The sequence below is a fragment of the Bombina bombina genome, chromosome 4, assembly GCF_027579735.1.
Source record: "Bombina bombina isolate aBomBom1 chromosome 4, aBomBom1.pri, whole genome shotgun sequence".
NCBI lineage: Eukaryota > Metazoa > Chordata > Amphibia > Anura > Bombinatoridae > Bombina > Bombina bombina.
Window position 1 is genome coordinate 797,453,442 of NC_069502.1, and position 19,791 is coordinate 797,473,232.

Genomic DNA, 19,791 nt, shown 5'->3' on the forward strand with positions numbered 1-19,791 from the left:
AAGAATTCTTCCTCCGGCGACGTCTTCCTCCAAGCGGCAGTAAAGTCTTCATTCTTCCGGCGGCATCTTCAATGTTCTTTCTTCGCTCCGCCGCTGCGGAGCATCCATCCCGGCCGACTACTGAACTTGGAATGAGGTACCTTTAAATGACGTCATCCAAGATGGCGTCCACCGAATTCCGATTGGCTGATAGGATTCTATCAGCCAATCGGAATTAAGTTAAAAAAATCTGATTGGCTGATTGAATCAGCCAATCAGATTCAAGTTCAATCCGATTGGCTGATCCAATCAGCCAATCAGATTGAGCTCGCATTCTATTGGCTGATCGGAATGCGATAGATAAGGTAGATGGCGGCGGTTTTAGGGGCTCACAGTAGGGGGTTAGTTTATGTAGATGGCGGCGGGGTCCGGGAGCGGCGGTTTAGGGGTTAATAACTTTATTAGGGATTTCGGGGGGGGGGGGGATCGCGGTTGACAGGTAGATAGACATTGCGCATGTGTTAGGTGTTAGGTTTATTTTAGCAGATCGCGGTTGACAGGGAGATAGACATTGCGCATGCGTTAGGTTTATTTTAGAAGATCGCGGTTGACAGGTAGATAGACATTGCGCATGCGTTAGGTGTTAGGTTTATTTTAGCTGCCAGTTTAGGGAGTTACGGGGCTCCAATAGTCAGCGTAAGGCTTCTTACGGCTGCTTTTTGTGGCGAGGTGAAAATGGAGTAAGTTTTCTCCATTTTCGCCACGTAAGTCCTTACGCTGCATATTGGATACCAAACTGCGCGGGTTTGGTATACCTGCCTATAGCCCAAAAAACTACGGGCAACGGCAGAAATATACGCGCGTAACTTCTAGGTTACGCCGTATATAGGATACCAAACCCGCGCAAATATTGGCGTCGCCGGCTTTTGCGGGCGACGATTTTTATCGGATGGACCCCCAGGTGCCTTCCCTGGCTAGACTCCGATGCATATATCCTTAAAGAGACACTATACTGTAAAATTGATTTTCCCTTTAATGTGCTTCCAATTAATTTTTACCAACTGCAGAGTATAAAATGTACGAGAATTTTCTTTTTAAGGTTAATTTGTGTATATAAAAAAAGCTGATTTGTGGTTTTAAGCCACAACCTAATAAAATGGGGTGAGCTTGTAGGTATAATCAGATCTCATTACTTTATCACATTGTGTACATATACATGATTATTTATCTTACATCTGTCAGTAAACCAAAGATCAATACTTGGAGAGAACAATGGAAAATTAAAATGTTATTACCTTATCTCTTCTATACCCCACTTAGAGTGTAATTTTTTCTGCTGGCTGTGCTTACACAGCTTATCTATAACTTGGACCTAAAGCCAGAAACTTTCAGAATAGGTGGGGATACCACAGGCTAAATCTATTATTTCAAATGTCAATATAAGGGTAAAGGAAATACTTGTAAACAATTTATTACACTATAGCAGGTAAAGTGGATCATTGGGAACAAATTAAAGGGGATAAAATGTTTGAGTAAACTGTCCCTTTAACAGGTACAATATCACACATGTAAATTCCTGCACCTTCTGGACCTCAGTGGAAACATCCCTCAGACCCCTATTTGGTGACACTTTTTCAGTTCACCACTAAGTGACCCTTCTAAACATAAAATCTAAGTCCCCTTGTGCATTTAGAGCACAGGTTTTACAAATAGTACTGAACAGGGTTTATAAATATCAATGATTTTAAAAAATAAAATAGATTTTTTTAAATTTAAATCAAATTTTTTTTTCAATTTAAACAGGATTTTTTTTAAATAAAATGCTTTCTGAGGAAAATATATCTAAAGATAGTTTTCTATTAAAGATACAAAATAATACAAAGGTTATTCATTCAGAAATAAGGCTTAGTTTTAAATTATTTACTTCTTTACAGCAAAAATGTCATAGAATAAAACAAAGTTGAGAAATAGACCTTGAAAGGGACATAAACCCAATTTTTTTCCTGTTATGATTCAGATGTAACACACAATTTTATACAACTTTCAGATTTACTTCTATTATCAAATTAATTCTCTTGGTATCCTTTGTTGAAGGAGCAGCAATGCACTACTGGGAGCTAGCTGAACACATTGGGCGTGCAGCCACCAATCAGCAGCTAGCTCCCAGTAGTGCATTGCTGCTCCTTTCCCTCATTATACAGATAAGATTAGAGAGACATAGGATACAACATAGCTGCTCCCATTACTTTATAGAAACTCATGGAAAATCCAACAATTTTCCGAATTACATTACAAGAAAAGGGGACAAAATAATGAGAGTATATTGTAAGTAATTTTAATACACATAATTAAACATTTTATATTAGAATCTCAAAGTGTTTAGTCCACATTTCACCCCTTAGCTGCTGAACCATTTCACACCCCTTATCTGAGCTACATTGAGCATTTAGATGCTCCTCATATTTAAACACTACTGGAAGTCATTTGTCAGTGGCAAACCCTAACCCTATCTATCTAAAGATATTTTTTATTTGATACATTATAATCCAAAGGTTATTCATCTTGAAATATATATTTGTTTTTAATTCTATAGCAAGATGCTGTATATTCACGGCTGTAATTTTTCTTATTTTATTTTTTGTGGTAAATTAATTCCATTAATCCATTTACAATGTCATTCTCTCCTGGGGGTTTCTGTCAGATTATTTTGGACAATTTTTCAATCTTAAAGATATTATCACATATTATTGGTTTTGTAGTTCTCAAAACTGTGAATTGTGTGCAGAAATAACATGCCCCTTCTTTACAGCAATATGTTATACAATTATCACATACAGAGTTGATACATAGACCTTAAAGGGACATAATCATTAAAGATAACTTTTGGGTTTTAGATAGAGCATATCATTTTCAGATTTACTTAATTCTCTTGGAATCCTTAGTTGAAAGAGAGCAATGCTCTACTGATGCCTATCTGAATACAAAGGGTGAGGCAGTGGCAAGCAGATAGCTCCCAGTAGTGCAATGCATCTGAGTGAGCCTACCTATGCAGGCTTTTCAACAATAGATACAAAGAGAAACAACACAAAATAGATCAAAGAAGTTCATTGGAAAATTGTTAAAAATTGCATGTTCTTTCTGAATCATGAGTTTAATTTTGACTTTACTTTCCTTTAATGCCATTGCTCCCCTGCAAATCTATGTACACAGAATCAACCCATATTAAGTTTCAAGAAGCTCACTGAATAGAAGATTGTTTAGAGTAGAATAGCTCTGCACAAGTGTGAAGGAAGGGGGGCAAGCATTAACCCTTTAAGGACACAGCTTTCAGTTTGCTCAATTGTTTTATGACGGAAAAATTCCGTCATATGTCCTTAAGAGGTTAAAAATGAAAAATAACATTGTTTTAGGTAAATAAAATTATTTTTATTGTTCTCATTAATGTAATAATGTTTCTCCTTCCAATAAAGTACAGGTGAGAAGTTGATAAAATATGAATGATTAACCAATTAAACTGGAGATAGTTCACCTCCAAATAATTTCATTAATTTCAATGATCTATCTATGCATATCTAATGATATATAACCACATAAGTAATAGTCTGATTTAACTGGAAAAAATAATCAAAAACGTATTATTCTAAAGATGAAAACCATGATTTAAATCAATTTAAATCAGTCTCACCAACTAGTGATTTAAATCAATTTGATTTACATCACATCCACTCTGGGGTCACCTCATAAATGATTGAGGTACACATGCAGTCATCATCAAAACTTGGTATTGTGTGAGTGACAATTACATATCACCCTCTGCACTTAAGAGGTTAAACTTTGATTTATTTTAATATGAGTTTTCTGATGCATAATAAGATTTGATTTCTGAGTAAAACATTTCCCACAGTCAGAACATGAAAATGCTTTCTCCTCTGTATGAGTTTTCTGATGCTTAAAAAGATTTGATTTTAGAGTAAAATGTTTTCCACAGTCAGAACATGAAAATGCTTTCTCCCCTGTATGAATTTTCTGATGCGTAATAAGATTTGATTTCCAAGTAAAACATTTTCCACAACTAGAACATGAAAATCCTTTTTCCCCTGTATGAATTTTCTGATGCATATTAAGATTTGATTTCTGAGTAAAACATTTCCCACAGTCAGAACATGAAAATGCTTTCTTTCCTGTATGAGTTTTCAGATGCTTAATAAGATATGATTTCAGAGTAAAACATTTCCCACAATCAGAACATGAAAATGCTTTCTCAGGTGTATGAGTTTTCTGATGCCTAAAAAGAGTTGATTTTAGAGTAAAACGTTTACCACAGTCAGAACATGAAAATGCTTTCTCCCCAGTATGAATTTTTTGATGCGTATTAAGATTTGATTTCCAAGTAAAACATTTTCCACAGTTAGAACATGAAAATCCTTTCTCCCCTGTATGAATTTTCTGATGTGCAATAAGATATGATTTCAAAGTAAAACATTTTCCACAGTCAGAACATGAAAATGTTTTCTCTCCTGTATGAATTTTCTGATGCCTAATAAGATCTGATTTCAGAGTAAAACATTTCCCACAGTCAGAACATGAAAATGCTTTCTTCCCTGTATGAATTTTCTGATGCGTAATAAGATTTGATTTAAAAGTAAAACATTTCCCACAGTCAGAACATGAAAATCCCTTTTCCCCTGTATGAATATTCTGATGTGTAATAAGAGTTGGTTTATGAGTAAAACATTTCCCACAGTCAGAACATGAAAATCCTTTTTTTTCTGTATGAATTTTCTGATGAGCAACAAGAATGTTTTTACGGTTAAAACATTTCCCACATATAGGACAAGAAAATGGTTTTTCTCCTGTATGAATTTTTAGATGTTTAAGAAGATGTGATTTCTTAAGAAAACATTTCCCACATTCAGAACATAAATTTCCCACGTGGCTTCTTTGATTTTTAAGAAGATGTAACGAAGCATCTGCACTCTGATCATGACTAGGATTATTGTAGTTTGTGAATTCATCTGTCAATAAGAAACACAATGGGAGTAATGTTATTAATTACATAATTATTTTATCATGAGATCATATAAACTGTTCTGATTTAACCAGTCCCCTACACTTGTAGCAGACACTGTGACCACTAAACCTTTTTCTAACTTCCAAGGCTTAAAGGGATACCGAAACCAAAAAAAAATATTTTATGATTCAGATAGAGCATGCAATTTAAAGCAGCTTTCTAATTTACTCCTATTATCAATTTTTCTTCGTTCTCTTGCTATCTTTATTCGAAAAAGAAGGCATCTAAGCTTTTTTTTTTTTTTTTTTTTGGTTCAGTACTCTGGACAGCACTTTTTTTATTGGTGGATGATTTTATCCACCAATCAGCAAGAACAACCCAGGTTGTTCACCAAAAATGGGCTGGCATCTAAACTTCCATTCTTGCATTTCAAATAAAAATACCAAGAGAATGAAGAAAATTTAATAATAGGAGTAAATTAGAAAGTTGCTTAAAATGTCATGCTCTATCTGAATCACGAAAGAAAAAAAATTGGGTTCAGAGTCCCTTTAAGGGCAGTTTACTGGACATTAGGGACAATTTCTGGGAATTTACACTTAGTCAAAGACCAAACTAAATAGAAATGAATGTTTTTCTACCTAATGTATCAAGTCCTTTTAAAATTGTGTTCACAGAAACTTTTAGAAATACAATTATTTCAGCCCATAATCTAATCTTTATAACTACTGCTTGTGTTCTTGTAGTAAAAAGGATGACTCTAGAACAACAAAAACAAAAAAAAAAAAAATGGCCCCAGGTGGTGTAGTATATCTAAGCAATATATATTTTTTTTTTTTTTTAAATAGTTTTTTTATTGAAGTCATAAACAAATATAACAATAATGAAACGTCCAACAATAATAACAAAGGAGAATAGTACAATACTAATACCATGATCTTGCCAGATATACAATACTAGATATGCCCACATTGTATAGATTCAAGAATATAAAGAGTAATACTCTATGGTGAGTGGTAAAAGAATGGAGAAGCTATAGCTGGTTAGTGTTATGAAGGAGCATGGAGGTTTACTAGGCAATAAATCTAAACAGAAGGGGCATATAAATCCCGTTTATTAAAGGTATTAGTAAAAATTTTGGACTATCCAGATTGAGACCTCAGTTTTTATTTTTTTATATGGTATGTAGACTAGAAGTGACCCAACCTTGTGATGGATAAATACACCATAAGTTATTAGTTTAGAAAATATAAACAAGGGAGGGTTGGTTTTATGGGGGTAGAGGGAGGGGGGAAATAGAGTATATTCTCCACATTATCGTGAAAAGCGTTTGTAGCATAATATAAACTAGTAAAGTAAGATAAACATGGATTGGCTTGTGTTTGGCCACTTATGGGCCAATTTAGCGGGGAGGGGGATAAGGGGACGCAGCGGGCAAGAGCCGCTCAAAGTGGAGTGGGGAGGGGAATGGGGGGCGGAGCCAAATAGGGCATGAGAGCAGGTATGGAAAGCCTTATTGGATGGATATAAGGGTGGACTTCACAGGGAGGGCTTGTTATTTACATGACTACTGGGATGGGCATAGCTCCATCAAAGCGGAGTAATTATCTAAATATAGAGTTATGCCCATATAAAGAGAAAGTTATGACAAATGTGTAGAATATGCAACCAGAACAAAACCAGAGCTCAATTATGGGAGGTAAGGGGCCTCACTAATCACTCTATAGTATTATGTGGAGAGGGGGGCTGTAAAATGTTTGGGATATAGGGAATCTCCGGATGAGCCCCTCTCCTAGGGAAGTGTCATCTATAGACGAAGCTGGAAAAAGGAGTGGGGGTATGACCCGCCGGCAATAAACTCCGGCGGGAAAGGGAGGAGAGAGGCTTATCATGGACGAAGTATAAGAGGGGGGGAAATGGAGGTGGGGATGAAGGGCGGAGCCGGTCGGGATGTCAATCTTGAATTAACTATGATCGGGACTCTAAGAACTTTCATTAGTCTCGTTATGACCTGTAGGTAGAGCTTAAAATACCAGAATGGATCTTAGTACATGAAGTATGAGGACTAGAGTAAAATTAAACACCCAATACAACGATGTCATGACTAACAGTAGGGGTTGACTTTCTATAGATAAAACGGAAAGGGGTGACTCCCATCAATATTAAGAGGGGTGGGGGACATTAGTATATATGAAACATAAGAGATTTCTAGAGGAGCTCCACCCCTAGGGGATTACCAACTATAGGCAGTGTGGGAAAAAGGCATAGGGGTATGACCCGCAGGCAATCAGTACCGGCGGGAAAGGGAGGGGAGAAGCCCAACTGAGACAGATAATTTTACATAAATATGGAACTCAACATAAGCAATGTCATATCCTAGAGACATAGATACAATAAAGCATAAACATAAGGTATTTCCATGTACAGTTATAAGAGCAAAGAGTATTAAAAACATTAAATGGACCCCCTAGCGCCCAAACATACACATATCTCTGCGGGCGAATGAGAAAGCAAACTATATCTGTATCTTAGCTAGCTGGAGTAAAAAATTTTAAGTGAACATTAACTTTTGAGAATAATTCTTGGGGGCTTTGTACTAGTAATACCAGGGGGGGTGCATAGGGCTAGATAAATATAAATTGACGATCCTATAGTAGTCTAAAACTCTCTCACCGAGATTGTCCTGTCAGAGTAAAATGGTTATTGAAGTATATTCAATTTACCCCCTTTGCGAAAATAAAGGGTGTAGTGAGATTTAGAGAAACATTCAATATACTTAGTTAAACAAAGCCCCAGTACAATAACTAGACACCAGCGAGCTGTTTATCTAAAAGGGGTTTGTATTAAAATCCTGCTTTGCTAGTGTATCCAAAATCAAAACCACTTTAATTAGCACCCTTTTTGAGATATTATTATAACAACTAACAGTTATTGTTGGAAGAAATATAGTCTCTGTGTAGCTGGGGAGTCTTGATATAAGCATAACCCATCCGTATATATCTTTGGGTATCTGGATTAACTATGTAAAGTTTAGTCAGCAGAGGAGCAAATAGATACGATAACATAAGAAAATCAAACATAAGCTAGAGCTATAGTTAGCCTATTCTTAAACTTGACCTGTAGTACAATAGAAACATTACACACAAATGCATAAGACATGTATTCTGCGATAGTAGTCTGTATCTGCGTCATGCTGGAGGGGCAGGCAATATAAAGACATTCAACAGACAACAGTGTCTAACTATAAAATAATATATTTGACTAAAAATACATGTGATATCAGAGTTACACAATGTCCTGAAAGAGGGAGGTCAGAAAAGGATCTATCTGTCCTTAAAAGCATAGTGAGAGAGGTCTCCACTAACCCACGCCACATCTGATTAGATTGCTCCAATACACGGGTATTAGCTTCCTGCTGTAGATATGAGTTGTAAAGTCTGCAGGGCTAGGAAGGGCACCCGGTCTGATGTAAAACGGGTCCAAAAGTGCTGCGGCATAAAATATAATGTTTCTCCTGTACGGCTCAAATAGTGACCCCTTCTGTGCGTCAGTCTCTGTAGCGGTATGGTAAGTTTCACAACTTGTCAGGGAAAGGCCATCAGGCAGGACGCAATTATAAATTGCATGACAGAATCTCCACAGAGTCTCCGATGCACTAACAGGTTCAGTACAGTCTCCTCTCATATGCTCACCTGTGGAGTCGCAGCCCAGATGGCTGTAGTCTGGCGGCCACAAAAATAATCTACGGTTCCGTACCTCAGTAGGCATAGTTACCTCTCCGGTATTCACCAGAATCTCTCTCTTTACAAACGAGTGGATAGAGGTCTGAGTTAAGGCGCTAGCCGCATCTCTCTGATCTGCATTGTAGCTGGGCAGGGAATGATCAGTGACAATACTAGGTGTCTCAGAAGCGTCCAGCATAGAGTCCGTTATCCAATCCCTTTGTTTGCAGGCTCGGTCTCCATAAGTCACTATAGTGACATTTTCCACCTTATCCTGCTGCAGCAATTCATGCTGTGATACGGAAGCTCTTAGGTGGGTTAATATATCAGAGAACCCAATCGACATTTGCAAACTTAAATCCTGCAGAGCTGCGTAGATGTCAGACCAGGCTTCCTTATCTGTTGACGCCATGAATAGTGTAGGCCGTAAAAGCCTAGTCGTTTCCCACACGGTATAAATGAGCAAATAAAGTGGCTACCGCGGCGACAATTCACTGGAATCTTCCGATGGGGTAGAGAGTATCCTGAAGGAGAATTTTGAGGTAAATCTCAGAGGGTTTAGTCGCTATTTACAACAAAATTAGATATATTGCAGCAGGAGCTCTCATAAACACGTCTTGTTTGTTCAGTTGCTGGCTCCGCCCCCCAATATATAAAATCTTCATCAGAGAAAAGAATCTCACTCATGTGTCAACTACACCTTCTCGGATATTCACCAGCTTCCAAGTCAACTGTATTACTCAGGCAATTCTGTTATACCATATAGATGATGAAGATTATTTACTGAAAAGGCTTAAATACCCCAATACAGCTAAACCAAAAGCATATCAACTTTTGACAAATCTCCAAAATAACATCAAACCACCACAGTTAGTGAGTTAACTTAAAAAAGGCTAAGAGCATTTACATCACAGGAAAGAGGGTTAAGTTTAAAAACACTTTAATATGCAACATGAGTGCTTATTGTTAAGTTTTATTGTTTAATAATGTTGCATTTATGCCACATATTCTTTACTTGTAATGAAGACCATATTTTATAATTTGATATAAAAAGTAATATATAATATGTAAAAATAAACTATATTAGTGAACATACACATCACACACGTACACTCACCTGTGCCCTGTGTGCATGTGTGATGTGTATATTCACTAATATGTACACACACCTGTGCCCTGTTTCCCACAGACCCTCCACACACACTCACCTGTGTCGTTTCTCACAGACACATCTCACACGTACACTCAACTGTGCCATGCAACCCCCACACGTCGCACACATACACTCATCTGTGCCATGTTTCCCACAGACATGTCACACACAAACACTTACATGTGCCCTACATCCCTTTTAAGCGTCACACACGTAAACTCACATTTGCCCTGATTTCCTCAGACATGTCAAACACGTACACTCATGTGTGCCTGCCCTACTTCCCAAAGACATGTCACACACGTGCACTAACTTGTACCATCACCTCCCTCCCTATAACTCTCCCTCCTTCTACCCCTCACACTCGCCTTCACAGAAGAATCAAGTCATTAGATCAGCAACAGCTCGCTAGCTCTCTCGAACCTCTACTCTCTTCCATCCCCTCCTTTTCCTGTCCTGATGAAACCATCTGCCACTATAACTCCACCCTTACATCGGTCCTTGACAACCTGGCCCCACCTACCATAACTCGGAAAACATACACTCATCCTCAGCCCTAGCAAACTCCTCTGACACAGTACCTACACAGATGTTTCCGTACTGCTGAGTGACACTGGAGGAAATCTCGGAGTTCTGCTGACTTTCTTCACTATAAGTTCATCTTGAACTCTTACTATTCTGCCCTTAATCTATATAAGCAACATTACTTCTCTACTCTTATCTCTACCCTTTCTTCAAACCCAAAACGTCTGTTCTCCACATTCAATACTCTTATCCGCCCACCCCCACCACAACTTTTCTCTCAGCCCAAGATTTTGCCAGCTACTTCAACAACAAAATCGACTCCATCAGAAATGAAATCATCTCTCAACATACTACCGGTCTCCCTCCCCCTCAAAAGCTCACAATCACCCAAAACCGACACAGCCATACATTTAGCTCTTTTGCCCCTGTTACAGAGGATGAAGTTTCTGCCATTATACTATCCTCTCATCTCACTACCTGTCTCCTCGACCCCATCCCCTCACAACTACTCCCCTCCATCTCTTCTACCCTTACCGCTATACTCACACACATCTTCAACCTCTCCCTCAGCACTGGTATAGTTCCCACATCTCTTAAGCATGCATTAGTCACACCTATCCTCAAAAAACCTTCTCTCGATCCAACCTCCCCATTCAACTATCGCCCTATTTCCCTACTACCTCTTGCCTCAAAGCTTCTTGAAAAGCTAGTATATGCACGTGTATCCCATTTCCTTACACTAAACTCCCTCCTTGACCCACTGCAATCTGGATTTCGCCCCCTACACTCAACAGAGACAACTATTGTTAAGGTTACCAACAACCTACTTACAACAAAATCAAAAGGCCACTTCTCTCTACTTATCCTCCTTGATCTGTCTGCAGCCTTTGATACTGTCGACCACCCTCTTTTGCTCCATACCCTCCAATCCTTCGGCATCTGTGACACAGCTTTCTCTTGGTTCTCTTCCTATCTGTCTAACCGTACCTTAAGTGTAGCCTTCTCTGGGGCATACTCTGCCCCGTTACCTCAAGGCTCTGTCCTCGATCCCCTTCTCTTCTCAATCTACATGTCCTCACTAGGTTCCTTAATAAAGTCAAACGGGTTTAATTATCATTTGTATGCAGACGATACCCAAATCTACCTCTCTGCACCAGAACTATCTCCTTCCTTGCTAACCCGTGTCACCAACTGTCTCTCTCATATCTCATCTTGGATGTCCTCTCACTACCTCAAGCTAAATCTCTCCAAAACTGAGCTCCTTATTTCTCCCCTTCTTCCAAAATCTCCACCCCATGTCTCTATAACTGTTGATAACTCCATCATTAACCCAACCTCACATGCCCGATGTCTTGTGGTCAACACTGGACTCAGATCTTTCTCTTGTTAAGTGTATCCAGTCCACGGATCATCCATTACTTGTGGGATATTCTCCTTCCCAACAGGAAGTTGCAAGAGGATCACCCACAGCAGAGCTGCTATATAGCTCCTCCCCTCACTGCCATACCCAGTCATTCTCTTGCAACTCTCAACTAAGATGGAGGTCGTAAGAGGACTGTGGTGTTTTATACTTAGTTTATTTCTTCAATCAAAAGTTTGTTATTTTTAAATGGTACCGGAGTGTACTGTTTATCTCAGGCAGTATTTAGAAGAAGAATCTGCCTGCGTTTTCTATGATCTTAGCAGAAGTAACTAAGATCCTTTGCTGTTCTCACATATTCTGAGGAGTGAGGTAACTTCAGAGGGGGAATAGCGTGCAGGTTTTCCTGTAATAAGGTATGTGCAGTTAAAATATTTTTCTAGGGATGGAATTTGCTAGAAAATGCTGCTGATACCGAAGTAATGTAAGTAAAGCCTTAAATGCAGTGATAGCGACTGGTATCAGGCTTATTAATAGAGATACATACTCTTATAAAAGTGTATTTTAAAACGTTTGCTGGCATGTTTAATCGTTTTTTACATATGTTTGGTGATAAAACTTATTGGGGCCTAGTTTTTTCCACATGGCTGGCTTGAATTTTGCCTAGAAACAGTTCCCTGAGGCTTCCCACTGTTGTAATATGAGTGGGAGGGGCCTATTTTGGCGTTTTTTTGCACAGCAAAAATTACAGACACAGACATCCAGCTTCTTCCTGCATGATCCAGGACTTCTCTGAAGGGCTCAAAAGGCTTCAAAAGTTGTATTGAGGGAGGTAAAAAGCCACAGTAGAGCTGTGGCAGTTGTGACTGTTTAAAAAACGTTTTTGTCATTTGTTATTCCGTTTTTGGTATTAAGGGGTTAATCATCCATTTGCAAGTGGGTGCAGTGCTCTGCTAACTTATTACATACACTGTAAAAATTTCGTTAGTGTAACTGCATTTTTTCACTGTTATTTCAAAATTTGGGAAAATTTGTGTTTCTTAAAGGCGCAGTAACGTTTTTTATATTGCTTGTAAACTTGTTTTAAAGTGTTTTCCAAGCTTGCTAGTCTCATTGCTAGTCTGTTTAAACATGTCTGACACAGAGGAACCTACTTGTTCATTATGTTTGAAAGCCATGGTGGAGCCCCATAGGAGAATGTGTACTAAATGTATTGATTTCACCTTAAACGTAAAGATCAGTCTTTATCTATAAAAGAATTATCACCAGAGGGTTCTGTCGAGGGGGAAGTTATGCCGACTAACTCTCCCCACGTGTCAGACCCTTCGCCTCCCGCTCAGGGGACGCACGCTAATATGGCGCCAATTACATCAGGGGCGCCCATAGCGATTACCTTGCAGGACATGGCTGCAATCATTAATAATACCCTGTCAGAGGTATTATCTAGATTGCCTGAATTAAGAGGCAAGCGCGATAGCGCTGGGGTTAGGAGAGATACAGAGCGCGCAAATGCTGTTAGAGCCATGTCTGATACTGCGTCACAGTATGCAGAACATGAGGACGGAGAGCTTCAGTCTGTGGGTGACATCTCTGACTCGGGGAAACCTGATTCAGAGATTTCTAATTTTAAATTTAAGCTTGAGAACCTCCGTGTATTGCTTGAGGAGGTATTAGCTGCTCTGAATGACTGTAACACAGTTGCAATTCCAGAGAAATTGTGTAGGCTGGATAGATACTATGCGGTGCCGGTGTGTACTGACGTTTTTCCTATACCTAAAAGGCTTACAGAAATTATTAGCAAGGAGTGGGATAGACCCGGTGTGCCCTTTTCCCCACCTCCTATATTTAGAAAAATGTTTCCAATAGACGCCACTACATGGGACTTATGGCAGACGGTCCCTAAGGTGGAGGGAGCAGTTTCTACTTTAGCAAAGCGTACCACTATCCCAGTTGAGGACAGTTGTGCTTTTTCAGATCCAATGGATAAAAAATTGGAGGGTTACCTTAAGAAAATGTTTATTCAACAAGGTTTTATTTTACAGCCCCTTGCATGCATTGCGCCTGTCACTGCTGCGGCGGCATTCTGGTTTGAGGCCCTGGAAGAGGCCATCCAGACAGCTCCATTGAATGAAATTATTGACAAGCTTAGAACGCTTAAGCTAGCTAACTCATTTGTTTCTGATGCCATTGTTCATTTGACTAAACTAACGGCTAAGAATTCCGGATTCGCCATCCAGGCGCGTAGGGCGCTATGGCTTAAATCCTGGTCAGCTGACGTGACTTCAAAGTCTAAATTACTCAACATTCCTTTCAAGGGGCAGACCTTATTCGGGCCTGGCTTGAAGGAAATTATTGCTGACATTACTGGAGGCAAGGGTCATACCCTTCCTCAGGACAGGGCCAAATCAAAGGCCAAACAGTCTAATTTTCGTGCCTTTCGAAATTTCAAGGCAGGAGCAGCATCAACTTCCTCCGCTTCAAAACAAGAGGGAACTGTTGCTCATTCCAGACAGGCCTGGAAACCTAACCAGTCCTGGAACAAGGGCAAGCAGGCCAGAAAGCCTGCTGCTGCCCCCAAGACAGCATGAAGGAACGGCCCCCTATCCGGAAACGGATCTAGTGGGGAGGCAGACTTTCTCTCTTCGCCCAGGCGTGGGCAAGAGATGTTCAGGATCCCTGGGCGTTTGAGATCATATCTCAGGGATATCTTCTGGACTTCAAAGCTTCTCCTCCACAAGGGAGATTTCATGTTTCAAGGTTATCAGCAAACCAGATAAAGAAAGAGGCATTCCTAAGCTGTGTGCAAGACCTCCTAGTAATGGGAGTGATCCATCCAGGACAGGGATTTTATTCAAATCTGTTTGTGGTTCCCAAGAAAGAGGGAACCTTCAGACCAATCTTGGATCTAAAGATCTTAAACAAATTCCTCAGAGTTCCATCATTCAAAATGGAAACTATTCGGACCATCCTACCCATGATCCAAGAGGGTCAGTACATGACCACAGTGGACTTAAAGAATGCCTACCTTCACATACCGATTCACAAAGATCATCATCGGTTCCTAAGGTTTGCCTTTCTAGACAGGCATTACCAATTTGTAGCTCTTCCCTTCGGGTTGGCCACTGCCCCGAGAATTTTTACAAAGGTTCTGGGCTCACTTCTGGCGGTTCTAAGACCGCAAGGCATAGCGGTTGCTCCGTATCTAGACGACATCCTGATACAGGCGTCAAGCTTTCAAATTGCCAAGTCTCATACAGAGATAGTTCTGGCATTTCTGAGGTCGCATGGGTGGAAAGTGAACGTGGAAAAGAGTTCTCTATCACCACTCACAAGAGTCTCCTTCCTAGGGACTCTTATAGATTCTGTAGAGATGAAAATTTATCTGACGGAGTCCAGGTTATCAAAACTTCTAAATGCTTGCCCTGTCCTTCATTCCATTCCACGCCCGTCAGTGGCTCAGTGCATGGAAGTAATCGGCTTAATGGTAGCGGCAATGGACATAGTGCCATTTGCGCGCCTGCATCTCAGACCGCTGCAATTATGCATGCTAAGTCAGTGGAATGGGGATTACTCAGATTTGTCCCCTCTACTAAATCTGGATCAAGAGACCAGAGATTCTCTTCTCTGGTGGCTTTCTCGGGTCCATCTGTCCAAGGGTATGACCTTTCGCAGGCCAGATTGGACGATTGTAACAACAGATGCCAGCCTTCTAGGTTGGGGCACAGTCTGGAACTCCCTGAAGGCTCAGGGATCGTGGACTCAGGAGGAGAAACTCCTCCCAATAAATATTCTGGAGTTAAGAGCAATATTCAATGCTCTTCTAGCTTGGCCTCAGTTAGCAACACTGAGGTTCATCAGATTTCAGTCGGACAACATCATGACTGTGGCTTACATCAACCATCAAGGGGGAACCACGAGTTCCCTAGCAATGTTAGAAGTCTCAAAGATAATTCGCTGGGCAGAGTCTCACTCTTGCCACCTGTCAGCGATCCACATCCCAGGCGTAGAGAACTGGGAGGCGGATTTTCTAAGTCGTCAGACTTTTCATCCGGGGGAGTGGGAACTCCATCCGGAGGTGTTTGCTCAATTGGTCCATCGTTGGGACAAACCAGAACTGGATCTCATGGCGTCTCGCCAGAACACCAAGCTTCCTTGTTACGGATCCAGGTCCAGGGACCCGGGAGCAACGCTGATAGATGCTCTAGTAGCTCCTTTGTTCTTCAACCTGGCCTATGTGTTTCCACCGTTTCCTCTGCTCCCTCGACTGATTGCCAAAATCAAACAGGAGAGAGCATCTGTGATTCTGATAGCGCCTGCGTGGCCACGCAGGACCTGGTATGCAGACCTAGTGGACATGTCATCTCTTCCACCATGGACTCTGCCTCTGAGGCAGGATCTTCTAATACAAGGTCCTTTCAATCATCCAAATCTAATTTCTCTGAGACTGACTGCATGGAGATTGAACGCTTGATTCTATCAAGGCATGGCTTCTCCGAGTCAGTCATTGATACCTTAATACAGGCTCGGAAGCCTGTCACCAGGAAAATCTACCATAAGATATGGCGTAAATATCTTTATTGGTGTGAATCCAAGAGTTACTCATGGAGTAAGGTTAGAATTCCTAGGATATTGTCCTTTCTCCAAGAGGGTTTGGACAAAGGCTTATCAGCTAGTTCTTTAAAAGGACAGATCTCTGCTCCGTCTATTCTTTTGCACAAGCGTCTGGCAGATGTTCCAGACGTCCAGGCATTTTTTCAGGCTTTGGTTAGGATTAAGCCTGTTGCTCCCCCGTGGAGCTTAAACTTGGTTCTTAAAGTTCTGTTTTTGATGGCTATTTCCTCGGCTCGAAGAGTCTCTGAGTTATCTGCCTTACATTGTGATTCTCCTTATCTGATTTTTCATTCAGACAAGGTAGTTCTGCGTACCAAACCTGGGTTTTTACCTAAGGTGGTTTCTAACAGGAATATCAATCAAGAGATTGTTGTTCCATCATTGTGTCCTAATCCTTCTTCAAAGAAGGAACGTCTTTTGCATAATCTGGACGTAGTCCGTGCCTTGAAGTTTTACTTACAGGCTACTAAAGATTTTCGTCAAACATCTGCCCTGTTTGTCGTTTACTCTGGACAGAGGAGAGGTCAAAAAGCTTCGACAACCTCTCTCTCCTTTTGGCTTTGGAGCATAATATGCTTAGCCTATGAGACTGCTGGACAGCAGCCCCCTGAAAGGATTACAGCTCATTCTACTAGAGCTGTGGCTTCCACCTGGGCCTTTAAAAATGAGGCCTCTGTTGAACAGATTTGCAAGGCTGCGATTGGGTCTTCGCTTCACACCTTTTCAAAATTTTACAAATTTGACACTTTTGCTTCTTCGGAGGCTGTTTTTGGGAGAAAGGTTCTACAGGCAGTGGTTCCTTCCGTTTAAGTTCCTGCCTTGTCCCTCCCATCATCCGTGTACTTTAGCTTTGGTATTGGTATCCCACAAGTAATGGATGATCCGTGGACTGGATACACTTAACAAGAGAAAACATAATTTATGCTTACCTGATAAATTTATTTCTCTTGTAGTGTATCCAGTCCACGGCCCGCCCTGTCCTTTTAAGGCAGGTCTAAATTTTAATTAAACTACAGTCACCACTGCACCCTATGGTTTCTCCTTTCTCGTCTTGTTTCGGTCGAATGACTGGATATGGCAGTGAGGGGAGGAGCTATATAGCAGCTCTGCTGTGGGTGATCCTCTTGCAACTTCCTGTTGGGAAGGAGAATATCCCACAAGTAATGAATGATCCGTGGACTGGATACACTACAAGAGAAATAAATTTATCAGGTAAGCATAAATTATGTTTTCTTTCACTCCTCACATTCAGTCCTTGGCTAAAGCCTGCTGCTTCCACCTTAAAAACATCGCTAAAATTAGACATTGCCTTACACAAGACACAACAAAGATTTCAATCCACTGTCTCATCCTTTCCCGCCTTGACTACTGCAACTCTATCCTCTCTGGTCTCCATAGCTGCGGCCTAGCTCCTTTACAATCCATAATGAATGTCTCTGCCAGGCTCATCTTCCTTGCACGTCGCTCTTCATCTGCCGCACCTCTCTGCCAATCCCTTCACTGGCTTCCTCTTGCCTCCAGGATTAAACACAAAATTCTCACTCTGACACACAAAGCCCTAAATTGCACTGCTTCCCCCTACATCTCAGACCTTGTCTCCAGATACTCTCCCTCCCGTCCCCTTCGCTCCGCTCATGATCTCCTACTCTCCTCCTCTCTTGTTACCTCCTCACATTCCCGTCTACAAGATTTCTCCAGATTGGATCCCATCTTATGGAACTCTCTGCCTCGATCCATAAGAATCTCCCCTAGTTTTAAAAGCTTCAAGTGCTTCCTGAAGACTCTACTATTCAGGGGCGCTTACAAGCTACACTAACCTTCCTATCTCCACTGCTATCCCCTAAAACCCCATAGCATGTAAGCCTATGAGCCCAGCTGTTTGTAGTTCACCTTCATAAGAGCTGACTACAACAGTGCAACTCTCGGCAGGACCCTCTCTCCCCATTTGATCCCTGTAATCGTTTTTATGTTCATAGCGCTGTGGAACCTGTTGGCACTCTACAAATACCTGATAAAAATAATAACCTGTGCCCTGTTTCCCACAGATATGTCACAAACTTACACTCACCTGTGCCCTGCATCCCTCACACGTGTCACACATATACACTCACCTGTGCCCTGCTTCTCTTAGACATATAACACACGTATACTCACCTGTGCCCTGCATCCCTCAGACATGTCACACGCATTCACCTACCTGTTCTTATGTTGTCACATATTTCCTTCTCTGCAGCTTCTGGCATATTTCTTTGCCACTGATATTCTTTTTCCGTGTTATATAAAATCTTAGCATCATTTTCACCTGAAGAAAAAAGAAATAAATAAATCACTCTTTACAATTTCTGTTGTCTCTTTTTTTTAAAAAAATAGTTTAAAACAAAATGTGAAAAATTGTGTAATTTAAGCTAAATACGCCTGAGCCTACATCACTAGCAGTCACATCAGTAAGAAACATTCTATGTAATGACATCAGCACAACAGTAAATACAACCGGTGTCATGCAGTAAAGTGAAATAATTAGTATCAGTTATATTACTCGCTGCCAATACAGCCCCAATTGTAACCAGAATTCTATTTACTTCTATTATCAAATTTGCTTCATTATCTTTTAATCCTTTGCTGAAGGATCAGCATTGCACTACTGGCAGCTAGCTGAACACATCTAGTTAGCCAATCACAACAGACAAATGTGTGCAGACTCACACTAGTGTAGGATATGTACTTATTCCTTTTCAACAAGGGATACCAAGAGAACAAAGAACATTTGAAAAACAGAATTTATGCTTACCTGATAAATTTCTTTCTCTTGCGACGTATCGAGTCCACGGATTCATCCATACTTGTGGGATATTCTCCTTCCTAACAGGAAGTGGCAAAGAGAGCACCCACAGCAGAGCTGTCTATATAGCTCCTCCCTTAGCTCCACCCCTCCAGTCATTCGACTGAAGGCTAGGAAGAAAAAGGAGAAACTATAGGGTGCAGAGGTGACTGAAGTTTTTAAAATAAAAATATACTACCTGTCTTAAACAGACAGGGCGGGCCGTGGACTCGATACATCGCAAGATAAATAAATTTATCAGGTCGTTTTCTCTTGCTAGATGTATCGAGTCCAAGGATTCATCCATACTTGTGGGATACCAATACCAAAGCTTTAGGACACGGATGAAGGGAGGGACAAGACAGGTACCTTAAACGGAAGGCACCACTGCTTGTAGAACCTTTCTCCCAAAAATAGCCCCTGAAGAAGCAAAAGTATCGAATTTGTAAAATTTGGAAAAAGTATGAAGCGAAGACCAAGTCGGCGCCTTACAAAACTGTTCAACAGAAGCCTCATTTTTAAAAGCCCATATGGAAGCCACTGCTCTAGTAGAATGAGCAGTAATCCTTTCAGGAGGCTGCTGGCCAGCAGTCTCATAAGCCAAACGGATGCTTT

General features: G+C 40.6%; 1 protein-coding gene across 2 annotated transcripts in view; it reads right to left on the minus strand.

Annotated features, from left to right (window-relative positions):
* Positions 1-2,292: 2,292 nt before the first annotated feature.
* LOC128657008 (gastrula zinc finger protein XlCGF26.1-like) overlaps positions 2,293-19,791 on the minus strand; it is a 107,415-nt gene continuing 89,916 nt past the window's right edge. For both annotated transcript variants that reach the window (XM_053711231.1, XM_053711230.1), the window contains exons 6-7: positions 18,556-18,660; positions 2,293-4,994 (exon numbers count right to left, since the gene is read on the minus strand). In XM_053711231.1, the coding sequence (XP_053567206.1) occupies positions 3,799-4,994; positions 18,556-18,660 (1,301 nt within the window). In that variant the 3' untranslated portion in view covers positions 2,293-3,798. The remainder of the gene's footprint in view (positions 4,995-18,555; positions 18,661-19,791) is intronic.